General features: G+C 42.2%; 1 protein-coding gene across 1 annotated transcript in view; it reads right to left on the bottom strand.

The window, feature by feature from the left end:
* The window catches only part of LOC130381087 (collagen alpha-2(V) chain-like), a 41957-nt gene extending 22029 nt beyond the window's left edge, over positions 1-19928 (bottom strand). Inside the window, exons 1-24 of the mRNA XM_056588514.1 lie at positions 19624-19928; positions 9740-9952; positions 9110-9334; positions 8966-8982; positions 8807-8839; positions 8203-8235; positions 7895-7948; positions 7613-7705; positions 7195-7269; positions 6953-6997; positions 6724-6777; positions 6226-6279; positions 5759-5812; positions 5133-5186; positions 4617-4670; positions 4322-4366; positions 3771-3824; positions 3524-3568; positions 3325-3378; positions 2809-2907; positions 2339-2383; positions 1846-1944; positions 1085-1138; positions 588-695 (exon numbers count right to left, since the gene is read on the bottom strand). Coding sequence (XP_056444489.1) covers positions 588-695; positions 1085-1138; positions 1846-1944; positions 2339-2383; positions 2809-2907; positions 3325-3378; positions 3524-3568; positions 3771-3824; positions 4322-4366; positions 4617-4670; positions 5133-5186; positions 5759-5812; positions 6226-6279; positions 6724-6777; positions 6953-6997; positions 7195-7269; positions 7613-7705; positions 7895-7948; positions 8203-8235; positions 8807-8839; positions 8966-8982; positions 9110-9334; positions 9740-9952; positions 19624-19711 — 1749 coding nt within the window. The 5' untranslated portion in view covers positions 19712-19928. The remainder of the gene's footprint in view (positions 1-587; positions 696-1084; positions 1139-1845; positions 1945-2338; positions 2384-2808; positions 2908-3324; positions 3379-3523; positions 3569-3770; positions 3825-4321; positions 4367-4616; positions 4671-5132; positions 5187-5758; positions 5813-6225; positions 6280-6723; positions 6778-6952; positions 6998-7194; positions 7270-7612; positions 7706-7894; positions 7949-8202; positions 8236-8806; positions 8840-8965; positions 8983-9109; positions 9335-9739; positions 9953-19623) is intronic.
* Positions 19929-20451: the final 523 nt, after the last annotated feature.

The following is a 20451-nucleotide window of genomic DNA, read 5'->3' as shown; positions in this document are numbered from 1 at the left end:
GGCTATTTACTAATATAAGACATACCTGTTGTGAACCAAATTGCATTGGGCATAACATTGAAATCCCAAAACACTTGGACCATGGACGTCATTGGTACAAGATTGACATTCTCCATCGGTATGAATCAGAGAAATATACATTTTCTCTGATTTTTTTCATGACAATATGTGTATGAAGCAGTACTCATAGATACACAGAAAATAAATATATGAAACACTAGCAGGGTGGGATGGTTCCCATTTAAGGTTCAGGCGAACAGAAAATGGAACCAGCAACCTTGCAGCTACTCCTGCTGTCCTAAAGGGCAGCCTTTCTCACATGTATGAAAGAGCCAGGAGCCTGGGAACTTTAATTGCTAAATGAACCTTACTGTCAGAACAAAGTGGGTGTGTAACGTGATTTAACATGTGAAATGTTAACCGCAAATTCCGTGGTGTGAGCAGATATCACGTATCAACAAACATGCAGAATGGTTTTAAAGGGTCCATGATCTGCTATAACTAGGGTCAGGGCTCCTGTCTCTGGGCCCTGACCCATGGTTCGAGAAGTGCTGTTTTAGGTGGTAATGTGGCCCTGTGAGACCCACCGCCTCTCCTTGAGGTCCAGACGCGCCCTGCGAGCCACCGTCACCCCGGGGTCCTCTCTTTCCCTCCTCACCCATCGGCCCCAGACCCCCATGGGCCCCTGTATCACCCTGTGGGGACATCACAACACAATCGATGTATTAATGAACACTCAACTCATCAGTTAACACATAGACACAGAAACCATAGACGTCTTGCTAACCCTGTTAGATGCTTGTTAATGACTGAGTATGAGGAATCTTAGTTTCAACTATTAGGGAAGGCAAGGCAAGGCAACTTTATTTGTATAGCCCTTTTCAAACACGAGGCAGACTCGTGAAGTACTTCACATCGCCATATAGTAAAATTAAGTAATAAAATAGATAAGTCAAAGAAAACAAAGGCAAAGTTAAAAAATGCATTATAGAAAGTGCTATGTATTTGAGATTTAGCATAAGCATGAAGCTGCATGGCTAAGGTTGACCCATGACCATCTGGATTCAGATCCTTAATATCTCACCAGTTCCCCCTTCAGTCCAGGTTCCCCTTTGAACCCTGCAAGTCCGCCATCACCCTGTGAGGAAGGAAGGGGAGATCACATGACCGTTACCTTCTTCATTATCAGCATCATCATCATCTTTATCACCATCAAGTCAACAATATTATTTTGTAAACATAAAGACATACTGTGTGGAGTGTGTGTGTATTATGGCTGGTTTAGGCAGCCTCACCTGGTCCGAGTCTGATTGGACTTTGAGGCTGGGTGAGGTTGTTTAAACCAGACCACACAAGCTCCCACGTGTACCTTACTGTGCATCAAAGGAAAAATCGTTTCCTCTATGTTTTAAACCTGGACTAACCAGGATTTGATTTTACTTGATGGTCATTATGGAATAATTGCTGCCTATTCACATGTATATGAATGCAGTGTGATTGGCTATGGAAAAACATGGAATGCATACATAGCATCACCATTGGTTATCATTATGACTCGACTTGATAGTTTTTTGCTCTCTTATATTTTATTATGTATTTTTAGATTTGTAAATGTCTTTATCTGTTGTGCACTTTATTGTTTACTTGTCTTTATCGGTTGTGCACTTTATCTTTATCTGTTGTGCCGGTGCACTTTATCTCTTTCACCGTGGGATAGGGAGAAACATTGTTTCGATTTCTTTGTATGTTTGATGTGAAGAAATTTATAATAAAGCTGAATTAAACTTTGACTTTTATTGTTTACTGCTATGGTGGGCAGTGTTCGGCGTAAATCAGGAACAGTACCAGCTGGCCATTGGGTCCAGGTACTCCTGTGGTCCCTTGGGGGCCGGGGGGCCCCACAGGTCCTGGCAGACCAACGGGCCCCTGAATGCCAGCAAGACCCTAGTAAGGACGACCACATATTCTTAGTATCAACAACAACAACATAACATTAGTGGATGTGTAAAAATGCTAATCAATTAAATGTATTTTAGAGTCTCAAAGAGCTTAACAGCAGACAATTTTATGATAAAAATGCCTCATTGATGAGAATTATCCAGCCACACGCTTACTTATATCTACTCTGCACTCTGTCCAGTTTGTAGTTTCTAGACTAGGTTGTGCAGGAGTTTAAACATTTTTTAACGCTATGATAGTTCTAAGCAATTACTTAACATAAACATCTGCTCAGCAACCAAATATAAGCATTCTATTATGAAATGTATTCTATTGTAATCTTTTTTATGTTGTAACATAAATAATGTAGATTGTCATTGCGCTGAGAGAATGTACTTACTGGGCTGCCTCTGGAGCCGGGAGCTCCATCTTGGCCTGCGGCTCCCTGAGAACAAACAAACAAATAAGATTGCTGTCAGGTCCTGGATTCCCTACGGTCTTTAATAATGATCGGGATTGTGATTATTGTAATGATGAACCCGATAGCATGATGATTATGATCCTGATTGGAATGACCTTAAAAATTATCGGGATCTTAATAATGATCGGGATCGTAATAATCGCAATAATGAGTGTGATCGTAATAATGATGGTAATAATGATTGTGGTCCTCATGATTTAAAAAATGATAATTATTGTTATAAATAACGTGGTCTTAACAATCGTGATAATAATCATCGTAAAAATTATCGTGTTCGTCATGATCTACATAATACTGGTGATCGTAATGAACCATAAAAGACTATTGTGATAGTAATGATTGTAATATTACTATAATGTGTTAACTATGATAGAGCGCAAACAACCCACTTGATTCCCACTCAGACCGGGTGGCCCAGCGCGACCCCCGTCTCCCCGCGGCCCCTGGGGGCCCTCACTGCCTCTTGAGCCGGTCGGCCCTTGTTGACCCTGCACCACAGGGGAGGAAGCAGACAGCAGACACAATTTAGGATCCGTTTATAAATCCTGGATAGTTTGGCAATAGTTAACGCTGAAGAACTCTATGTCTTATTGTTAAAATAATTATAGTATATAGTTCTTATAATACTAACATTATTAGTATAGTATAAGTATAGTATATTAGTATAATACTATATTATAGTATAATATAGTATTCACAAACTGTAAAGATTGATTGGTTCCAGCACTGTTTGTACAATTGAAATTTGGAAATATTCCACAAAATGTAGTTAGTTTTACGAAGAGAGATAAAAGTTAAGTCAAACCACTTCATAAAATTGAGATACGTTGACTGTTTCTGGTGAATATATCCATGGATGCTTTGTGTGTACGCGTTGTGAGATGAGTTAGACGATATGACGTCACCTTCATTCCAGGGTTGCCGGGGAAACCTGGCATGCCAGTGATTCCAATAGGCCCCTTTAGAAATGAATATATAGCGTTTTTAGAATATATTACATAATATACACAAATTTAAACATCAGATAACCATATAGAATATATGCAATGTAATGGACACATTACATTATTTTACTGAATGTGATTAGTTGTTTTTATTTCTTACCAGGGGACCTGGTTTACCAAGTTCACCGGATGGGCCACGTTTCCCCTAGAGAGCGAGAGAGAGAGAGAGAGCGAGAGCGAGAGCGAGAGCGAGAGAGAGAGAAAAGAGAGAGAGTAATACAGATTTTATTAGATATTGTTGTTATGGATAAGTCAGTACATGTTTTATTAGATATAAAAATATATTAAGTGAGTAATACAGGTTTTATTAGACATTATAATATATACATTAAGTGAGTAATCCTTACCACAGGTCCTGTTGGTCCAATCCTGCCTCTCTCTCCTTGAAGGCCTGCGGCACCCTGGAAGTCACATTGATTTGCTTTGTAATCAATCGATAAATGGACTGAGACCATTATTAATCCAGGTTCAGGAAGGTGTTGATTGGTTAGGACATGTATTAATTTGTTCAGGTCACTATTGATTGGCTAGGACAGATATTAATTGGTTCAGTTCACTATTGATTGGCTAGGACAGGTATTAATTGGTTCAGGTCACTAATGATTGGCTAGGACAGGTATTCATTTCTTCAGGTCAATATTGATTGGTTAGGACAGGTATTAATTGGTTCAGGAAGGTATTAATTGGTTAGAACAGGTATTAATTGGTCCAGGCAGGGGTTGATTGGTTAAGACAGATATTCATCAGTTCAGTTGGGCATTCATTGGTTAAGACAGGTAATAATTAATATAGGAAGGTGTGAACTGGTTCGGAGGGGTATTAATTATTTCAGCTGGGTAATAATTGGTTCAAGCAGGTATTAAGAATTTAAATTGGTAAAGTTGATAATTGCACCTACCGGAGGACCTTGAGGACCCATTCCTCCAGCTGCGCCAGACGATCCCTGTATCACACACACACACACACACACACACACACACACACACACACACACACACACACACACACACACGCAAAAGGTTGTATTCTTGATGCGATTATCAATATAAAAGAAATTGAACAACAATTTGAACTCAATTTAGCGAACAAATTAATCTAATACTAATAGTATCTAACAACTATATCTCCATTCAGCCATCTTTCTAGCTCTCTCTCTCTATCGATCCATTATTGCTAGCGAGACTTGTTCTGACCTTTGACCCCAAGGATCCAAGTTCTCCTCTCGGGCCCACGAGACCAGCGCCACCCTGTGGAGAGGTGACGTGTACAGGTCATGTGCACAGCAATACACACACTCACACACACACACACAAACACACACACACACACTTAAAGGCAGTTCACATATGTACACACAAACATGATTACACACACAAGCATACACACATACAAACACACACACCCACATAAACACTAATTTGCACACAAACCAACACACACAAACACATACACACACACTCTCTCACACACACACACACACACACACACACATACTCCATTTCCCCCCACACACACAAAAACACACACACACACACACACACACACACACACACACACACACACACACACACACACACACACACACACACAAATACAGACACAAACACACACGCTCCATGTCCCCCACATACGCATGCACACAAAGACACACACACCCACATACACCCTAACACACACACAAACACAAGCAGACACACACACACGCATACCTTGTGGCCTTTCAACCCAGGGTGCCCAGGGAGTCCGGGGAATCCTCTTGCGCCCTAATGAGACACACAAACATTTGTCACTTCTTCCCGCCAAAACACCTTGAGGCTCATCTTGTGTAAATGTGTCTGAGCTTTCAGGGCCTTTATGCAAAATGGCTGTGAACACACACAGGACAGAAGTATGACACAGTTGTACAGGACACCTGATTGGAATCCTGGGTCAATACAAGGTATATTAGGGCATTTAGCAGACGCTTTTATCCAATGCGACTTACATCGGTTAATACACACATTGACACACCGACGGCAGAGTCAACCATGCAAGGCGACAGCCAGCTCGTCAGGAGCAGTTAGGGTTAAGTGTTGTACTCAAGGACCCATCAACACTCAGCTGGGGACCGAACTAGCAACCTTTCCGACACAAGACTACTGCTCTACTTCCTGAGATAAGCCGACCCAACATTATATCCCTCATAATTCCCTTATTCATGGGGCCTGGTGGTGGGGTCCCTGACCCACAGGTTGGGAAACACTGCTGGGACCCATTGCAGCCAACTGACTTATTCCCACATCAGGGACATGGGTGGAAGTGTTTCAGTTAACATTAGTAACATAGTTCATGTTACCGTAGATCCAGGGTTTCCCGCTAATCCCGTCATCCCAGCCGGACCAGACTCTCCCTGTAGGGAAGGAAAATATAAGGAATGTTCATCTTTAGAGGAAAGGGAATTATTTCAATCGAATCATAATCGCAATCAGCTTCATTGGCAGAGTACGCTTTACAATTGACTTGGAAGTAGTTTGACTCTGGTTAAAGATGGCTTTAGACTTGCAAGTGCCCGGTTTCAAGCAGGTTTTACATTTGCGAGGAGGCAGACTCCAGTTTCAAGGTGGCTAAATACTCCAGTTCAAAGCAGGCTTGACACTTGTAAGCAGTCTGACTCTGGTTTACAGGCACGCTGAATGCCCAGACAAGCATTTTTCTGTTTGAGTGAGTCCAAAATAACTTATTGTTTAATTAACCGTCACAGTAATGGACCTTAGATGTGTATATGTGCGTTTGTGTGTAGGGGTGGGTGCCTATTGGACTTACATCTGCTCCAGGTTTCCCTTGGGGTCCATCGGGTCCTCTATGTCCACTGAGACCCTGCAGGGGGATACGGTTCACTGTCAGCAAGTCCCGGGTAACGAAGTCCCTTCATTCAGTCATCAGTTGCCCGTCCTGGATCTTAGCTAGGTTTATACACTTTGCTTTGCTTGTTCCTTTGGATTGTTTGGTTTAATGGAGCTTGTTTAAATTAATATGAGGACCAAATAAGCATTTAGTTTGTTTGTTGTCTTGGATGGAGCTGTATGATGGACGTGAGCATGTTAAGCGAGTTTGTCTGGATTTTAACTGCTTTATCGTTTCGAGCATTTTAGCTCGGTAGTTTGGATGATGTTAAAATGGATATTTGCAGCTAACTGTGAATTCATTATTTTTCTCTTTTTTTTTTAGAATACCAAGCAAGAGGAGGTCAAGGGGGTAGAGTTGGATTCAATATTGTGTGATTTAAAATGTGTTTAGTGCTATATTCAGATGTCGGTTTACCATGGAGCCTGGTTCTCCAGCCTCTCCTGGAATACCCTGCGCTCCGCTGGGGCCCTGGACATCAATACACCAAAAGACAATGTTCAATATGCTCAAGAATATGCTCAAGAATAAAATACAATTCATTCGTCATTTATTTATGCCAAGGCCTTCCTAAAATTGTAAAAATTAAATAAAGAAGCTAAATATATGTGAGTTTCTTTTTCCTTAGAAAGACCTCAGAACCCACCTGTGGCCCAGGCGTCCCGGAAGGTCCCCTTGATCCTGGCTCACCCTGTATACAAGATTTAAAAATAATGTGGCGGTGAACTGTGGTAGAAAGCGCTAGAAATGTAATTAATTCTGTAAAGAAACATACTATATATATATATGACAATGGATGATTGTGACAAAGACTATAAATCGATATTATTATATAATAGATAATAAACATTACAGACCATAAGAATTATGTTAACGTCAATCTCCTACCCTTGTTGCGGTTACCATGCCAGCCAGACTGGACTTCTCATTGAAACCTGCAGCCATCTGGGAAACCAACTGGCCCTTTAGAGAAAGATTTTAGATACAATAAGGGGATGAAAATAGTTTACCTCTTGATGCTTGCTATAATACTGAAGTACAGCATTATCTTTTTTTCTTAAACCAGAAAATAATGAGATTGAAATTATGAGAAATGTACGGATCAGAAAAATCACACATTTCTCCCTAAGCAAAAACCTTCACCACCACATCACATCGCCATCTGGATCAGTTCTAACGGCCCTTTTCTAATTAAAATATGTGGCTCTAGTGGTTCTAATATTAATGACTTCTGATCCTGGGGTTGCAGGTTCGAGCTGCGTAGGAGGAGGTGCCAAGGACTGTTGAACCCATGTGTATGACTTACGCCGGGGTGAGTAGGCTGGCCAGGGGGTCCTGCTTGTCCAGGGTTCCCCGGGACACCTGGCTCTCCATCGAAACCTTGAGGTCCCTCTGTGCCCTGTCACACAATGAAACAAAGAACAAAACATAAGAAGTTTACACGCACACCAATAAACTGATCTTAACCGGGTTTATGGTCATCATTCAAATAATTAAAGGGCATGTGAAAATCTTGGTTTGTTTAAGCAATTTTTGCCCATGGATATACTATAAGAATATAAAGGTTTTCGTGTGAAATCAAACATACCCGTCTGCCCTTGAAGCCGCTGCGACCTTTGAGCCCTTGTGCTCCTTGTGGGCCCTGAATCACAAAACACAAAAGAGATCAAATCAAATGTATGTGCTTACCAACTTCTTCCTGGGTCTTAATCACGAACTTATAACTAGTTAATTTCCAGCAGTGGAAATGTTGGTTGGTTACCATCTTAAAAAATGCTATGGTTTCATGCTATGAGGCTACACTATGGTATGTTCCACACATTCATCTGATCCGTTAGCAAAGAATGGATCAAGCTAGCAATTTGCTTTTTGTTGCAGAGAGTTTTTGAGGTCTACCATGGGTCCAGGACGCCCGGGCATCCCCACCACCTGTAGATATTAACAGAGATGAGACAAGGCAAACCAAACCCACTTGGTCATTAACAAACACCGAGCACACCACATTTATATCCCCACATCATCGGGGAAAATCAGCCATGGTAGGCAGTCTGATGTTTAGTGGTGTTCCTCTGCCAACCAAAAGATATATTTGGAGAAAGGAATCTACTAAATGACAACTCTGATATGGTCTAATCATTAAAGGCCCTCTATTCAACCACCAACTGTGATGTCGATAAGCCATTGAAATCCACTCTATAATGAAGTCACACGTGATGTATGAGGTCTTATACCCAGATGTATGATGGGTTAGATCAGCCAACCAGTTGGTACGGTCCACTGGGTAGGCAGGAAGCTTGAATTATCACATCACACATATGTGGGTGGACACCCCCACATGTGATGTCACTAAGGGGGAGATTTTGAACCGGAATGTTCTTTCTACACAATGTCACACCTGGCGGTAAAGTAGTGGACCTTTAATAACTAAATGGAAAGGGAAGGTCTTTTATAGATTGTCCTAAAAAGTTTGCTGAATGTTTTCAAGAGTAACTTTACTTACGTAGGGGATGTCTCCTGGCTCGCCCTTCTGTCCCTGAAATCAAATTCAATAGTTATTCATCAAATAAGCAATTTTGTAACACATTTTTAAGCTTCACTCAGAAACAAATAACAATAAAGGAAATTCTCATCGGCTTGAATCATTTTTATTTTATCTTACCTTGACGGTCATCATTTCTAAAATGAAGAAAAACAAGAAAGATTATTTTTGTATCACGGCAAAAAAATTATATTATGAAATACATTCCAATATTACTCTCGTCTATTCGTTGTCATTGTCAACAATAACAGCGACCCCCATTACCAACGGTGCGACGCGCGCTGGCGAAGCCTTCGCACACTGGACAGCACTCTCCGTCGGGGGTGACCACCTTGGGGCAGTGGCCCACCGGCTCGCATTGCAAGTCTTCGCACAGAGCCACGCCGCTCTCGCACACGCACACCCGGCAGGGCTCGGGCTTCCAGACGTCGTGGTGGCTGTGGACCGCGCCGTCCACCGTGCAGTTTGCAGCCAGGCTCCCCGTGTCGACTGTCGCCGGGGGAGGGAGGTGTCAACAGCTTTAATCCGCCATTTTGTTTTGTGATTTTTTGTTTTTAAAAGGGGTGTCAATTTATTTTATTTTGGCTTATTAACAAAGTTATTGTTTCTTTCCTCTATGTTTATTACTAACCCCATAAAAGTAAAAGAAACTCACAACAATCTTTTTTTTAAGAAACAAAACATTACATTAGCTCTAAAAATATTACAAAATAATCAGTATGATAGAAGTCTATTGATTCTTCCACAGAATTATTGTGGCATGGACGGATAAATATTTTTCTATCATAATCATGATTCATATCATAATAAGAAATATGCATTGCACAATTCACTCTTAATTTCACTGCAGAATAAAAGAAAAGGCATTCAACAAATGAGAGGAATCATGCTCACCTGTATTGTCCTCTGCACTTGGGGTTGTTGCTGCGTCTGAACACACAGGGCAGCACTGCCCCACCGGGATCTCGACAGACCTGCATTGGCTTGTGTCCTCACAGAGCACGTCCTTACAAAACACGCTCCCCGTCTCACACACACACGTCCGGCAAGGCTCCGGGTTCCACCTTTCATTGTTGGCATACAACTTGCCATTTTCCGTACACGTATCTTTGAGATACAGAATGAAAATAAACCAGGGTTAACCTCAGATATTGTTTAGATCCCAACTTCTTTACATCCTAAACCAAATGGTTATTTATAAAGTACCCTACACATTCATAAAATACAAAAAATGAAGATTTCCATGCGTATTGTCTGTTAAGTCACTATCTATCGTTGAATGAAACAAAGGTGATTGAGCCTATAGCACGCTGAAGAAGCCCTTCCATTGCAGTATTGTGAAAGTTAGGAACTGGGTTTTTGACACTGTTTGTATATCTGGGGTTTGATTCTTTAAAATGAAACTATTGCACACTTTAGGCCAAATTTCAATGAATCATTAAATCAATCACAGTTGCAAGAAACCGCAGCAGTAGCTAATGATAATATAAAGCTAAAACAGATCTTGGTAACATTCTAACACATTGACGTACAACAAAAGGTTGATTGACAGGTTAGAATCAATAGGAAATTGATTCTAACACACACACACCCACACACACATTAATTAACATCTCCCCCAGTTGCATCTTCGGCAACTCATATCAGCGAAAGAGATGAGTTTGTCTGAGCGATCATCCATTATTGACGGTCAAAGTTGTGGGATATCTGGTGTCTACACCACAACATGCTACAGGGCCCTGGCAACATGCCATACTTAGATAAAACATCTAGAGCAGTGTCCAAAAGAGAATACCTGCCACCTGTCATTGGCGAACTGCCCCTCTCGCAGGAAGTTTATGAAAAAATTAATTCAACACTTATATGAAAACATGAATTAACCCTGTCAAATAAAGTATACCCTTATGCTACATTGATAGTTATTCCTGTATCAACTAATGTAAATTAATGGTTAATTTTCATGGCCACAGTTGTGATGCTGTGTGTTCTCCCCCTGTGTCGGCCACATCCCCTGTTTGTATCTGTGCTTTGCCTGCCACTCTCAACTGCTCACACCTTTATGTGACACTGTAAACACATAATCAAATGTCAATTAAATCCCAAGTGTGTCAAACCAAGCCACACTCCTCATCACAATCGTTGTCCGTTACTCTTGATGCTTTTCATGACAAATCAGGCATTAAAAAGGGGTTATGTTCAAGAACATTTTACGTGGGTGATTACAAACTGATTATCCAAGGTGTTCTCGGTCAGTCTTATTACCGTAACCCTATAAATACAGAGGTGAGCGCCGTGGTAATGCTGCACCATATGGCACTTCTGGCGGACCATGCAAATGGCAGGATTCGGAGGGAGAGGGTCTTTAGGGACATAACGATTTGTTGGTAGGCTACATAAAAATATGTAACTTTATGTCAGACCACTTCTGTTTTAATTCTGGAACTGTGCGCTCCATGCTACTGACAGAGTTCACTGCTGCAGCAACATGTTGCCACTCTCTCTGCTTTTTGTTGTTGGTGATCCCAATCCCGTGACCGCCGAACAAAACTACTTTTCGGGCCTCCATCTCACCCACAAGTGTCTCCACTTCAACCTCCTTGAAATTTCGCTTTTTTTTCTTTTCTCAGTACTTCTGCCGTTGTTTCCGACAAGACATAATACTTGCATCTGAGTCTGTTTTATATGCAGATCGAATTCATGAGGTCATTTGCATTGACCATTTATGGTTAAAAAGGGGCGTGTACAGGGCGGAACGTGAAGCTGATTCAGCTGCGCACACTTGTAGGCAGTCTGTGATTTATAAAGAAAAGATTGCGTACGGTGTGCGTACGCAGGGTTTTATAAATCGGAATATTTTTTGGCGCACGCAAAACTTGGCTTTTGGGCGTACGTACACTTTTAGTAGCGATCCCACGCACAGTTTTATAAATGAGACCCCAGATCATACTCGGATACATCGTGGTAGTTATTCATACCTTGCTCCAGTATATACAATTTCCAGTAGTTCTCCTGTTGAAATCTTGTGCCTCACCTTTGTTCTCTTTGCTTATAGTTTGTGGATCTACACCTCCAGCCTGCCTGCTTCACTCCCTCCAGCCAGATGTGCCCCACTCTCCTACCTGCCTCCTGCCTCACTCCTGGTTACACCAAATAAACCTGTTCACCTTCACTCCAACTCCTGTACTGTCTCTGTGTTCTGCTCTTCGGTCCAGCAGCTATCGCTCCCCTAACAGTTAATTAATGAAACCTTTTTCTGTTTTTGTCTTATTGTACCCTTAAGTGTTACAAATACATTTTTTACCCTAATCTAGTATCTAATGGAAATGTTCCCAAACCAGATGGCATAGATGAACACAAATTTAAACACACAAAAACGATTTTGTGTTCACCCCACCATTAAGCATTTCAACTTCTGGAGTAAATGTATCAATTTCTCCTGCCCCACAAAAAAATGTACTCTTTAATATCCTACACCAGTGGTTCCCAAACTTTTTTTCAGGGGACCCCCTTTTGGACTTGGGACTGTTTTCGCGACCCCCCGCCCCGCGCGACAGCACCCCCCCCCCCCCCCCCCCCCCCACTTAGTGCATTAATGTTACTATGCATAATAATAATGTTCAAATCATTATTATTATTATTGTTATTATTATTATTATCATTATTATTATGCAGTAGTAATCATCACCATTATTATTATTGTTATTTTTAATAATGTTATTATTACTATGTAATATAAATCTTCAGAGACAGCCATGTAAATATGCAAATATAGCCTTTTGGCTTAAGTTTTATTATAAAACAATAAAAAAATTATCAACGAGATAGAATTATGGTCGTCGCTGAGGAAAACTGAATCACTGAATTAATCACTGCGGGCCGATTATCAGACTCACGTTCGATGGCGGGACAAACCGACAAATATAGAATCAAAGGGTGGGGTTACAGGGGGTTCTTTTCAAAGGTGGATTTCTCTCTGCAAAGTGGCTGTGCATTAAAAGCCTATTCTGACGCCAGTATTTTAATATAATGTTTCAGATAATTATTCGTATATATATATATATATATATATATATTTTTTTTTTTTTTTTTTTTTTTTAATATGCAAACTGGCCCATCTCTCCGCGACCCCCCTGACGGTGCTCCGCGACCCCCCTGGGGGTCGCGACCCCCAGTTTGGGAACCGCTGTCCTACACTATGGTCTTCCGTGTGATTATGGTTCTCATGAAATTTGAATTTCAAACAACATTTAAATCATTTTGGTGTAGTGTAGCGATATTTAGCAAGTGTCATATAAGGTTAGCATTAGCTCAGCTCAGCTAGTAATGCTACTTTACCACTACCTCACACTAACCCTTTCAGAAGGTAGGTGCATCAGGGGACGCTCGCCTACGGCCCTAAATGTGCTAAATCAAGATTAGCCGTGAGCAAATAAGAGTACTTCTCATTACCACCTCTTATTCGCAATTCCCTCCTTGGGGGGCCCATTCATGGGCAGTAAATATAAGTGTTATCCGACTGTATTTATGAAAATAACCTCATTAATACTGCACCACGTACTGCACTACAGACAGCTTTGGTCATCCCCTTTTGTTCGGCATGCCTTTGGTTTCACCCAAAAAAATCGGCATGTATGAGCAACTTTCTGTGAAGCAGTCGTGAAGCGTTGAATTGTTCAAATTGCTCTTAAGGGATTGAATGCTTCAGACTGACTTAGGGGTCTTAATTCAAATTCCCCCTTAGTGGCTTGTGGATTTTAATGGCTAAGGGAATATAAAGTTCCATGTCAACAACCATCTGTTGTTGAGGGAGTCCATTCGGCTTGAGTCATGCTAAGCGAGCTTGTATTAGCGCAGCAGGGCTTATAATAATAAAATGTGTTTATTGCCAGGCATGATCTGCAGAACCCACAATAATATGTTGGTGGTATCTGATGCAGACAAGACATGGTATTCACCTGTTATTTCTGTGTGTCCATGCTTGGTTTTCAGATATCTTTGCGCTGTTTACTATTTTGTTCTAGTTGTATATCTACAACCTGGGTTCAACCTTTCCATGACACTAGATTAACTCTTCACAAAAAAAGGAGGAAATAATTAAATGAATGAATATGCTGTGAAAATATGTGTGGTGTTTGTTTGAGTTAGTGAGTGAGTGCGTGATTGAGTGAGTGAGTCAGTGAGTCAGTGTGTCAGTGAGTCAAGGGCTGACATGGGTGTGAACCTGTTTCGGTTCTGCGTAGGGTTTTAGTGAGCTGACCAATGAAAGCCCTTGCTGTTGCGTCAGTAATCCATAATAACAATAACAATAATCAGCCATTTAGTGTGGGCGATAAACATAACATAAAGTTCTAAAGACGTACTGAAGCATAGCCGTGAGATTAAACAATCTCTGTACATCTTAACTATACCTTTTTATCTTATTACTTAAATAGGTGTGGGTTGCTCAGGCATGCATTTAACACCCTGCTACGTATATTTCACAGCACCTGAACCTAAACTATACTTTACACGCCAGACTAATTCACATGGGCAGGCGTCTTACCCTAAGAACTCAAATATACACCTCGGCTGTCTTTATACTGCTTACTGTCATGTTATTATAGATGGTTTTCTATAATTTACTTTATATAGCATGTGTCTATAGGAACCCCCCCCTGTCTGAGATCAAATCCATCGTAATGGCCCAATTAAAACGTGAGGGGGGCTGTATGGTAAAGGTTTAAGTAGGTTAAAGGTTAACGTGACTACATAAATCCAAATGCATTGAAATTAGTTTATGTAAATTCCTGTATGAACAGTAAACAATCATATCCGTTTACATATACATTGATGAAAGTTTTTCTTCAATTTAATCAAAACAATGAAGTCAGACAGAATGAAAAGAAGAGAGAGAAAGATGAGAAATGTCCAGACAGACAGACAGACAGACAGACAGACAGACAGACAGACAGACAGACAGACAGACAGACAGACAGACAGACAGACAGACAGACAGACAGACAAAACAAGAAGGGAGAGAGAGCGAGAGAGAGAGAGAGAGAGAGAGAGAGAGAGAGAGAGAGAGAGAGAGAGAGAGAGAGAGAGAGAGAGAGAGAGAGAGAGAGAGAGAGGGAAAAAGAGAGAAGGCCAGAAAGAGAGTCAAAGAAGAAAGGGAGAGAGAGACAGACAGCCAAACAGAAAAGAAGAGAGACAGAAAGAGAGCCAGACAGACAGACCAAGAATAGAGGGAGAGACAGACAGACAGACAGACAGACAGACAGACAGACAGACAGACAGACAGACAGACAGACAGACAGACAGACAGACAGACAGACAGACAGACAGACAGACAGACAGACAGACAGAACAAGACGAGAGGGAGAGAGACAGACAGACAGACATGAAGACAGACAGAGAGACTGGAGGGTGGACAGACACCAAGGGGGCAAGAAAGAAAGACAGACAGACAGGCCGACCGTCGGAGAAAGACAGCCACAACAATAAAGACAAAAAAAGGGAAAGCAAAGAGGGCGACCGACCGACATGTGCCCACCTGCTGTGAGGCATTCAGACAGGGTTTAAATGTGTGTCGTTTCTCTAGGTACTCATCATGTGGCAAGGGCCTCTCCCCGGGGCCTGGATCACAGCCCTGTGAGTTATTTCAGGGGAACCACAAGCACTGGATTATAGCTGGGGAGTCTCCTAGTGCCTGTGGCTTCCTCGGCCTTCATGGCAGTGAGCACAGGAAAGCCACACCCAGCCGCCACACAAACGCAGGCACACGTAGACGCACGCGGACATGCACGCGAGCACACTCTCTCTCTCTTTCATGCACACACATTCTATGTATTTATTTTTTATATATCTTTCTCTTTCTCTCTTGCACGCACACACTGACACATAAACACACAGCTGGGTGGCTGGGTGTATATCAATACTATACCATGCTATACTATTATGGTATGGTACACTTCTGGGTGTATATCTATACTATGCTATACTATTATGTATGGTACACCCCTGGGTGTATATCCATACTACACTATGCTATACTATTATGGTATGGTACACACCTTGGTGAATATCTATACTATGTTATACTATTATGGTATGGTACACTCCTGGGTGTATATCTATACTATTCTAGAATATAGTATGGTAAACTCCTGGGTGTATATCTATAGTATGCCATACTATTAGGGTATGGTACACTCCTGGGTGTATATCTATACTATCCTATAATATAGTATGGTACACTCCTGGGTGGGTACTATGCTATACTTTACTATACTATTATCGTATAGTCCCGTATTGTCCCGGTGCGCTCGTGGTACTTTCCAACCTAGTCTACCATTTCGTTACCATCATAGCCTAAATGCCCGAGTCCTTTTTTGGCAAAAACATTGGCTATTTCCTATTCCAATCAGAGTGCTTCCATAATCCCTGTCTGCCTAAGTCATCTATCAGACTAGTTTTTTAGCCTAAATACAAGTTGAACCGTAAAATATGACTAAGAGGGTGATCATGCCGCGCCATTCCTCAATTCGCGCCGCAGGTTTTTCTGGCGACAAATTCGCCTACAAACGCGTCTTTGCATTGACTTTGTATGGAGTCGCGCCACCCCCTCTATTTTGGTGTGAACATACTGTAAGGCATCTATGCTAGGAGGCTAATAATTTGTTCTATGCTTTACTCCTGGTTCTAGGCTGTGGCTACGGCACACTTCCAGGTGTATGCTATATGCTGCTCCTATTGACATGCTAAGGTGCACTTGTTTTTCTATGCTTTATGCTACACTATGGTACACTAGGCTCCTAGCGGATGCTGGGCTCCATGTTCCAGGGGGGCTGTGTGATACTGTCTGAGACTAAGTATCACCCATTACAATCATTACTAGTCTATAGTCTATAGTATAGACTATAATGGGATACATACAGACTACACATATATACCAATCTCACTGTCTAATTTTTTATTTTTATGGTGTTGTATTACGATTTTATTGCTTTCAGGTTTAGGAATGTTTTGGGAACGTTTACAAGCTAATGTCAAAAAGAAAGACTGATATAAAGAAGTGATCACAGGGTGACTTATCCATAACAACAATTGGATAAGTTATGGATGGTGACTTATCCATAACAACAAGACTTATCCATAACAACAATATCTACTAAAATCTGTATTACTCTCTCTCTCTCTCTCTCTCTCTCTCTCTCTCTCTCTCTCTCTCTCTCTCTCTCTCTCTCTCTCTCTCTCTCTCTCTCTCTCTCTCTCTCTCTCTCTCTCTCTCTCTCTCACTCTCTCTCATTAAGCGTTCATGCAACACCGCTTACAGAATGTGAATTGAAGCACTGTTTACAGGTTAACCGGCAGCCCTGCCCCATATGAAGAATACTTGAAAGACCCCGCCTTTATATATCAAGTGCAGGAAGGAAACCACAAACATGGGTGTTGATGGTGGTTGGTCTAAGCAGCCTCACCTGGCCTGAGTCTGACTGATGGGACTCTGGGGCTTGGTAAGGCTGCACACCTGCACCAGCACAGGTTAAACCAGCCATAATCACACACATTAAGAGAGATCTCCTGCATTGCTATATGTAGCACCAGGTCATGTATCATGGTCTACAAACGTTTACAATAAGCCGGTTTTCCAAGATCACCATTCTGTGTCCTTGTCTGGAAAGGCTGCACATTCGGCGCCAATGCAACAAGACAATGTTACAATGCACCTAGGTGGCGTGTAACAGGGTGGTGGTGGTGTTAAAATCTGGTTTATTGTACAGCTGCGGATAATTATATGTGATGCTGATGTTGCAGGAGACCTCGCTGAGTGTGTGTGGTGATGGCTGGTTGAACCTGTGCAAACTGATAACTCAATGTGCAACAGGTGTGCAGCCTCACCAAGCACCAAGGTCAAATTAGACTCAGCCAGGTAAGGCTGCTTAGATGGCTTATTTCATCCACACAGACCAGCTGACAACAATTAACAAGAGAGGAACCCTCACTTCTCTTCTCCACGGGACTCTATTGATAACCCATTCTTCCAAGACTTTCTGTACCAACACAGATAACGGACATGGAGAAATACAAACTAGTTATCCATAGAGTCACTGTTCTGCTCAATGACACATGGGCCAGGATGAGATGAGGATGGAACCCGAAACCCGACTCAACCGCCTGAGCTTCTGTAGCGATTGTTTTTTGATTAAGTGGATACAAAACAGCTTTTAGACAAGGATAAAGGCTTTTAACTACATGTTCTGCCACACTGCTCAGCAGAAGGAAATCAGGTATAGCCAATGGAGTATAGATGGATACAATAGTTTGTCACTTTAGCAGTGCTCCACTGTTAGTCCAAATTGACATACAGTGGATTCATTAGTCAATTACAAGCTGGTATAGTTACAGGGGGTATCTAGCTCAAGGATGCCAACAGGTGGACAAGATATCGACCCTAGTATATTTATTTATGACCCATAATTTATTTATTTATTTATTTATTTTTTCCACAATGTCTTGTTTTTTTTTTTAAATATGTATGATGACTATATGCTCTGTAAGGTGACCTTGGGTGTTTTGAAAGGCGCCTCTAAATTAAATGTATTATTATTATTATTATAGTACCTTTCCGCATACTAGTGGCCTTTCAGTAGTGGTTAAGGTGTACGACTCCCTGGCAATGGTACCGGGACTGGGGGGGGGGGGCTAAACATCTCACTCAAGGAGGCCTACATGTAGATTGCAGACGTTGGGGATCAAACCCAGTGCCTTTTAGCTGGGAGTTGGCACACCACTACTCTGCCCCTCAACACATCCATATATACTGAGTATACCTCTATATATGTTATCCAGGGGAATCTGGCTAGGGCGTGCCCGTTCTGCCGCTGGCCTGCAAGCTGACCAAAATTACGGGGTTGTTTTTAGCCTCTGCTCCCCTCTGTGCACCCACATCATTACAGCTCTGGCCTTCAGAAACCGGTGCTGAAATACACCAGCTGGCCGCGAGTGCATGCCCACGCATATACAACACGCTGGCACAGCGTTGGCGATGGCGATGGGGAGGTCGGAGAACATTGTGGGCCGTGGCTTTTGGGTCGGTTCCCCCCCTACGCGGGAACTGCAGAGTTTTAGTGACATCATTCACTTCTGAATGTTCCTATTAGTTACTATTCAAAGGTAATATATTCTCTATTCTAAGGTGCTACATTGACCTTTAACTAGTGAAATAAATAATCCTTCTATTGTAATATTAATGCTGACAATATAAAAGGACTCAGGCCCCCCACCTTTACAGACAAGATAAGATTCTTGTCAACCCGAGTCTTTGGAATCAAAGCGTCCCCGGAGTGCAGAGGGTTTCCAAACCACATGACCAAAAATCCTCCATTGTTGGGTTGCTGACCAGCGGATCGTAACTTATGAACTGCCAGAAAATAACATGGGTAGGCATGGCAGGAAGGAAACGATGGATGAACATAACAGCAACAGTGGGCTCCGACCAACCAGCCAATCATCATCATCTTCTGAAGGGGCTCGTGCCTCTGAACATGTTTAAAGCATTGGTCAAATCCCACATTGATGAGGAGGTTTTTCGCTGCATAGTTCTCACCTGTTTTAAACCCAGTTCATTGTAAATGTCATTGTACTATGTGTATGTGTATGCCTGTATTGTTCTTATTGTTTTGCGTTGTTTATAAATGTGTGAGGCTGTAATCAAGTCTTGGAAAGAAGTGCTTATCCTCCTCACTGAGACAGACCTGTGTGTGGCTCAAATAAAGTACAAATGACCACTCTCCTACCTGTCTTGGTGTCTTGGCCGGTGACCACCTGGGCAAAGGTGAGCGCCACCAGATAACAGGTAATCCTAGCGCACGGAGGGGGCCCCATGTCCGACTCGGGGGGCTGACAGCAGAATGTAGAGAGGAGAGAGAGATGATGGACCAAGTCACAGCATCCGGATCTAAAACAGTTTCCCACAGAGGAACGGACGTCTGGGCGAGTGATTACAAGACACAGTGCAGCAGGTCCTCTCTCTCTCCCTCGCTCCGGACTCTCTGTGGTCTCTTCCCCTTCAGCTTCCTTCACTCTCACCTCTCTCTCTTTTTCTCCCTCCCTCTCTCTCGCTCAAGTCGCCCTTTACTCTCCCACTTTTCTCTCTCTCTCTCTCTCGCTGGCCTATGCTTTACCAACTCTCTCTTGCTCTCCCTACTCTCTCTCTCCCCTTGATCTTTCACCCCAGACTCTCCCACTTTTCTCTCTCTCTCTTGCGCTGGCCTTTGCTTTACCACCTCTCTCTCTTTCTCTCTCTCTGTCTCCTCTCCCTCTCTCGTCCACACACCCTCAACTCTCACTCTTTTCCTTACTCTATTTCTCATTTTTTTCACTGTCTCCTCTCTCATCATGTCAGTCGTTTTTAGACCTTCCTGCTCCTCCTCCTCCTTCTCCTCCTCTTTGGGCCCACTGCTGCCTAGAGAGACGTTTCTAATTACAGGCCGAGGAGAGAACATTAGCAAATGGGCCCAAAGTTTCATCTTCAAAACCGTTACATGGCATTTATGGCCTTAAAATGATTATGTCCTTCAACGTCGTAAAAGTCTAAAAGTGTGTTCCAGCAGTAGAATTTAGTA

Source organism: Gadus chalcogrammus, chromosome 4 (assembly GCF_026213295.1).
Source record: "Gadus chalcogrammus isolate NIFS_2021 chromosome 4, NIFS_Gcha_1.0, whole genome shotgun sequence".
NCBI classification, from domain to species: domain Eukaryota; kingdom Metazoa; phylum Chordata; class Actinopteri; order Gadiformes; family Gadidae; genus Gadus; species Gadus chalcogrammus.
The sequence above is the reverse complement of the archived record's forward strand: the minus strand, read 5'-3'. Positions and strand labels throughout refer to the sequence as shown.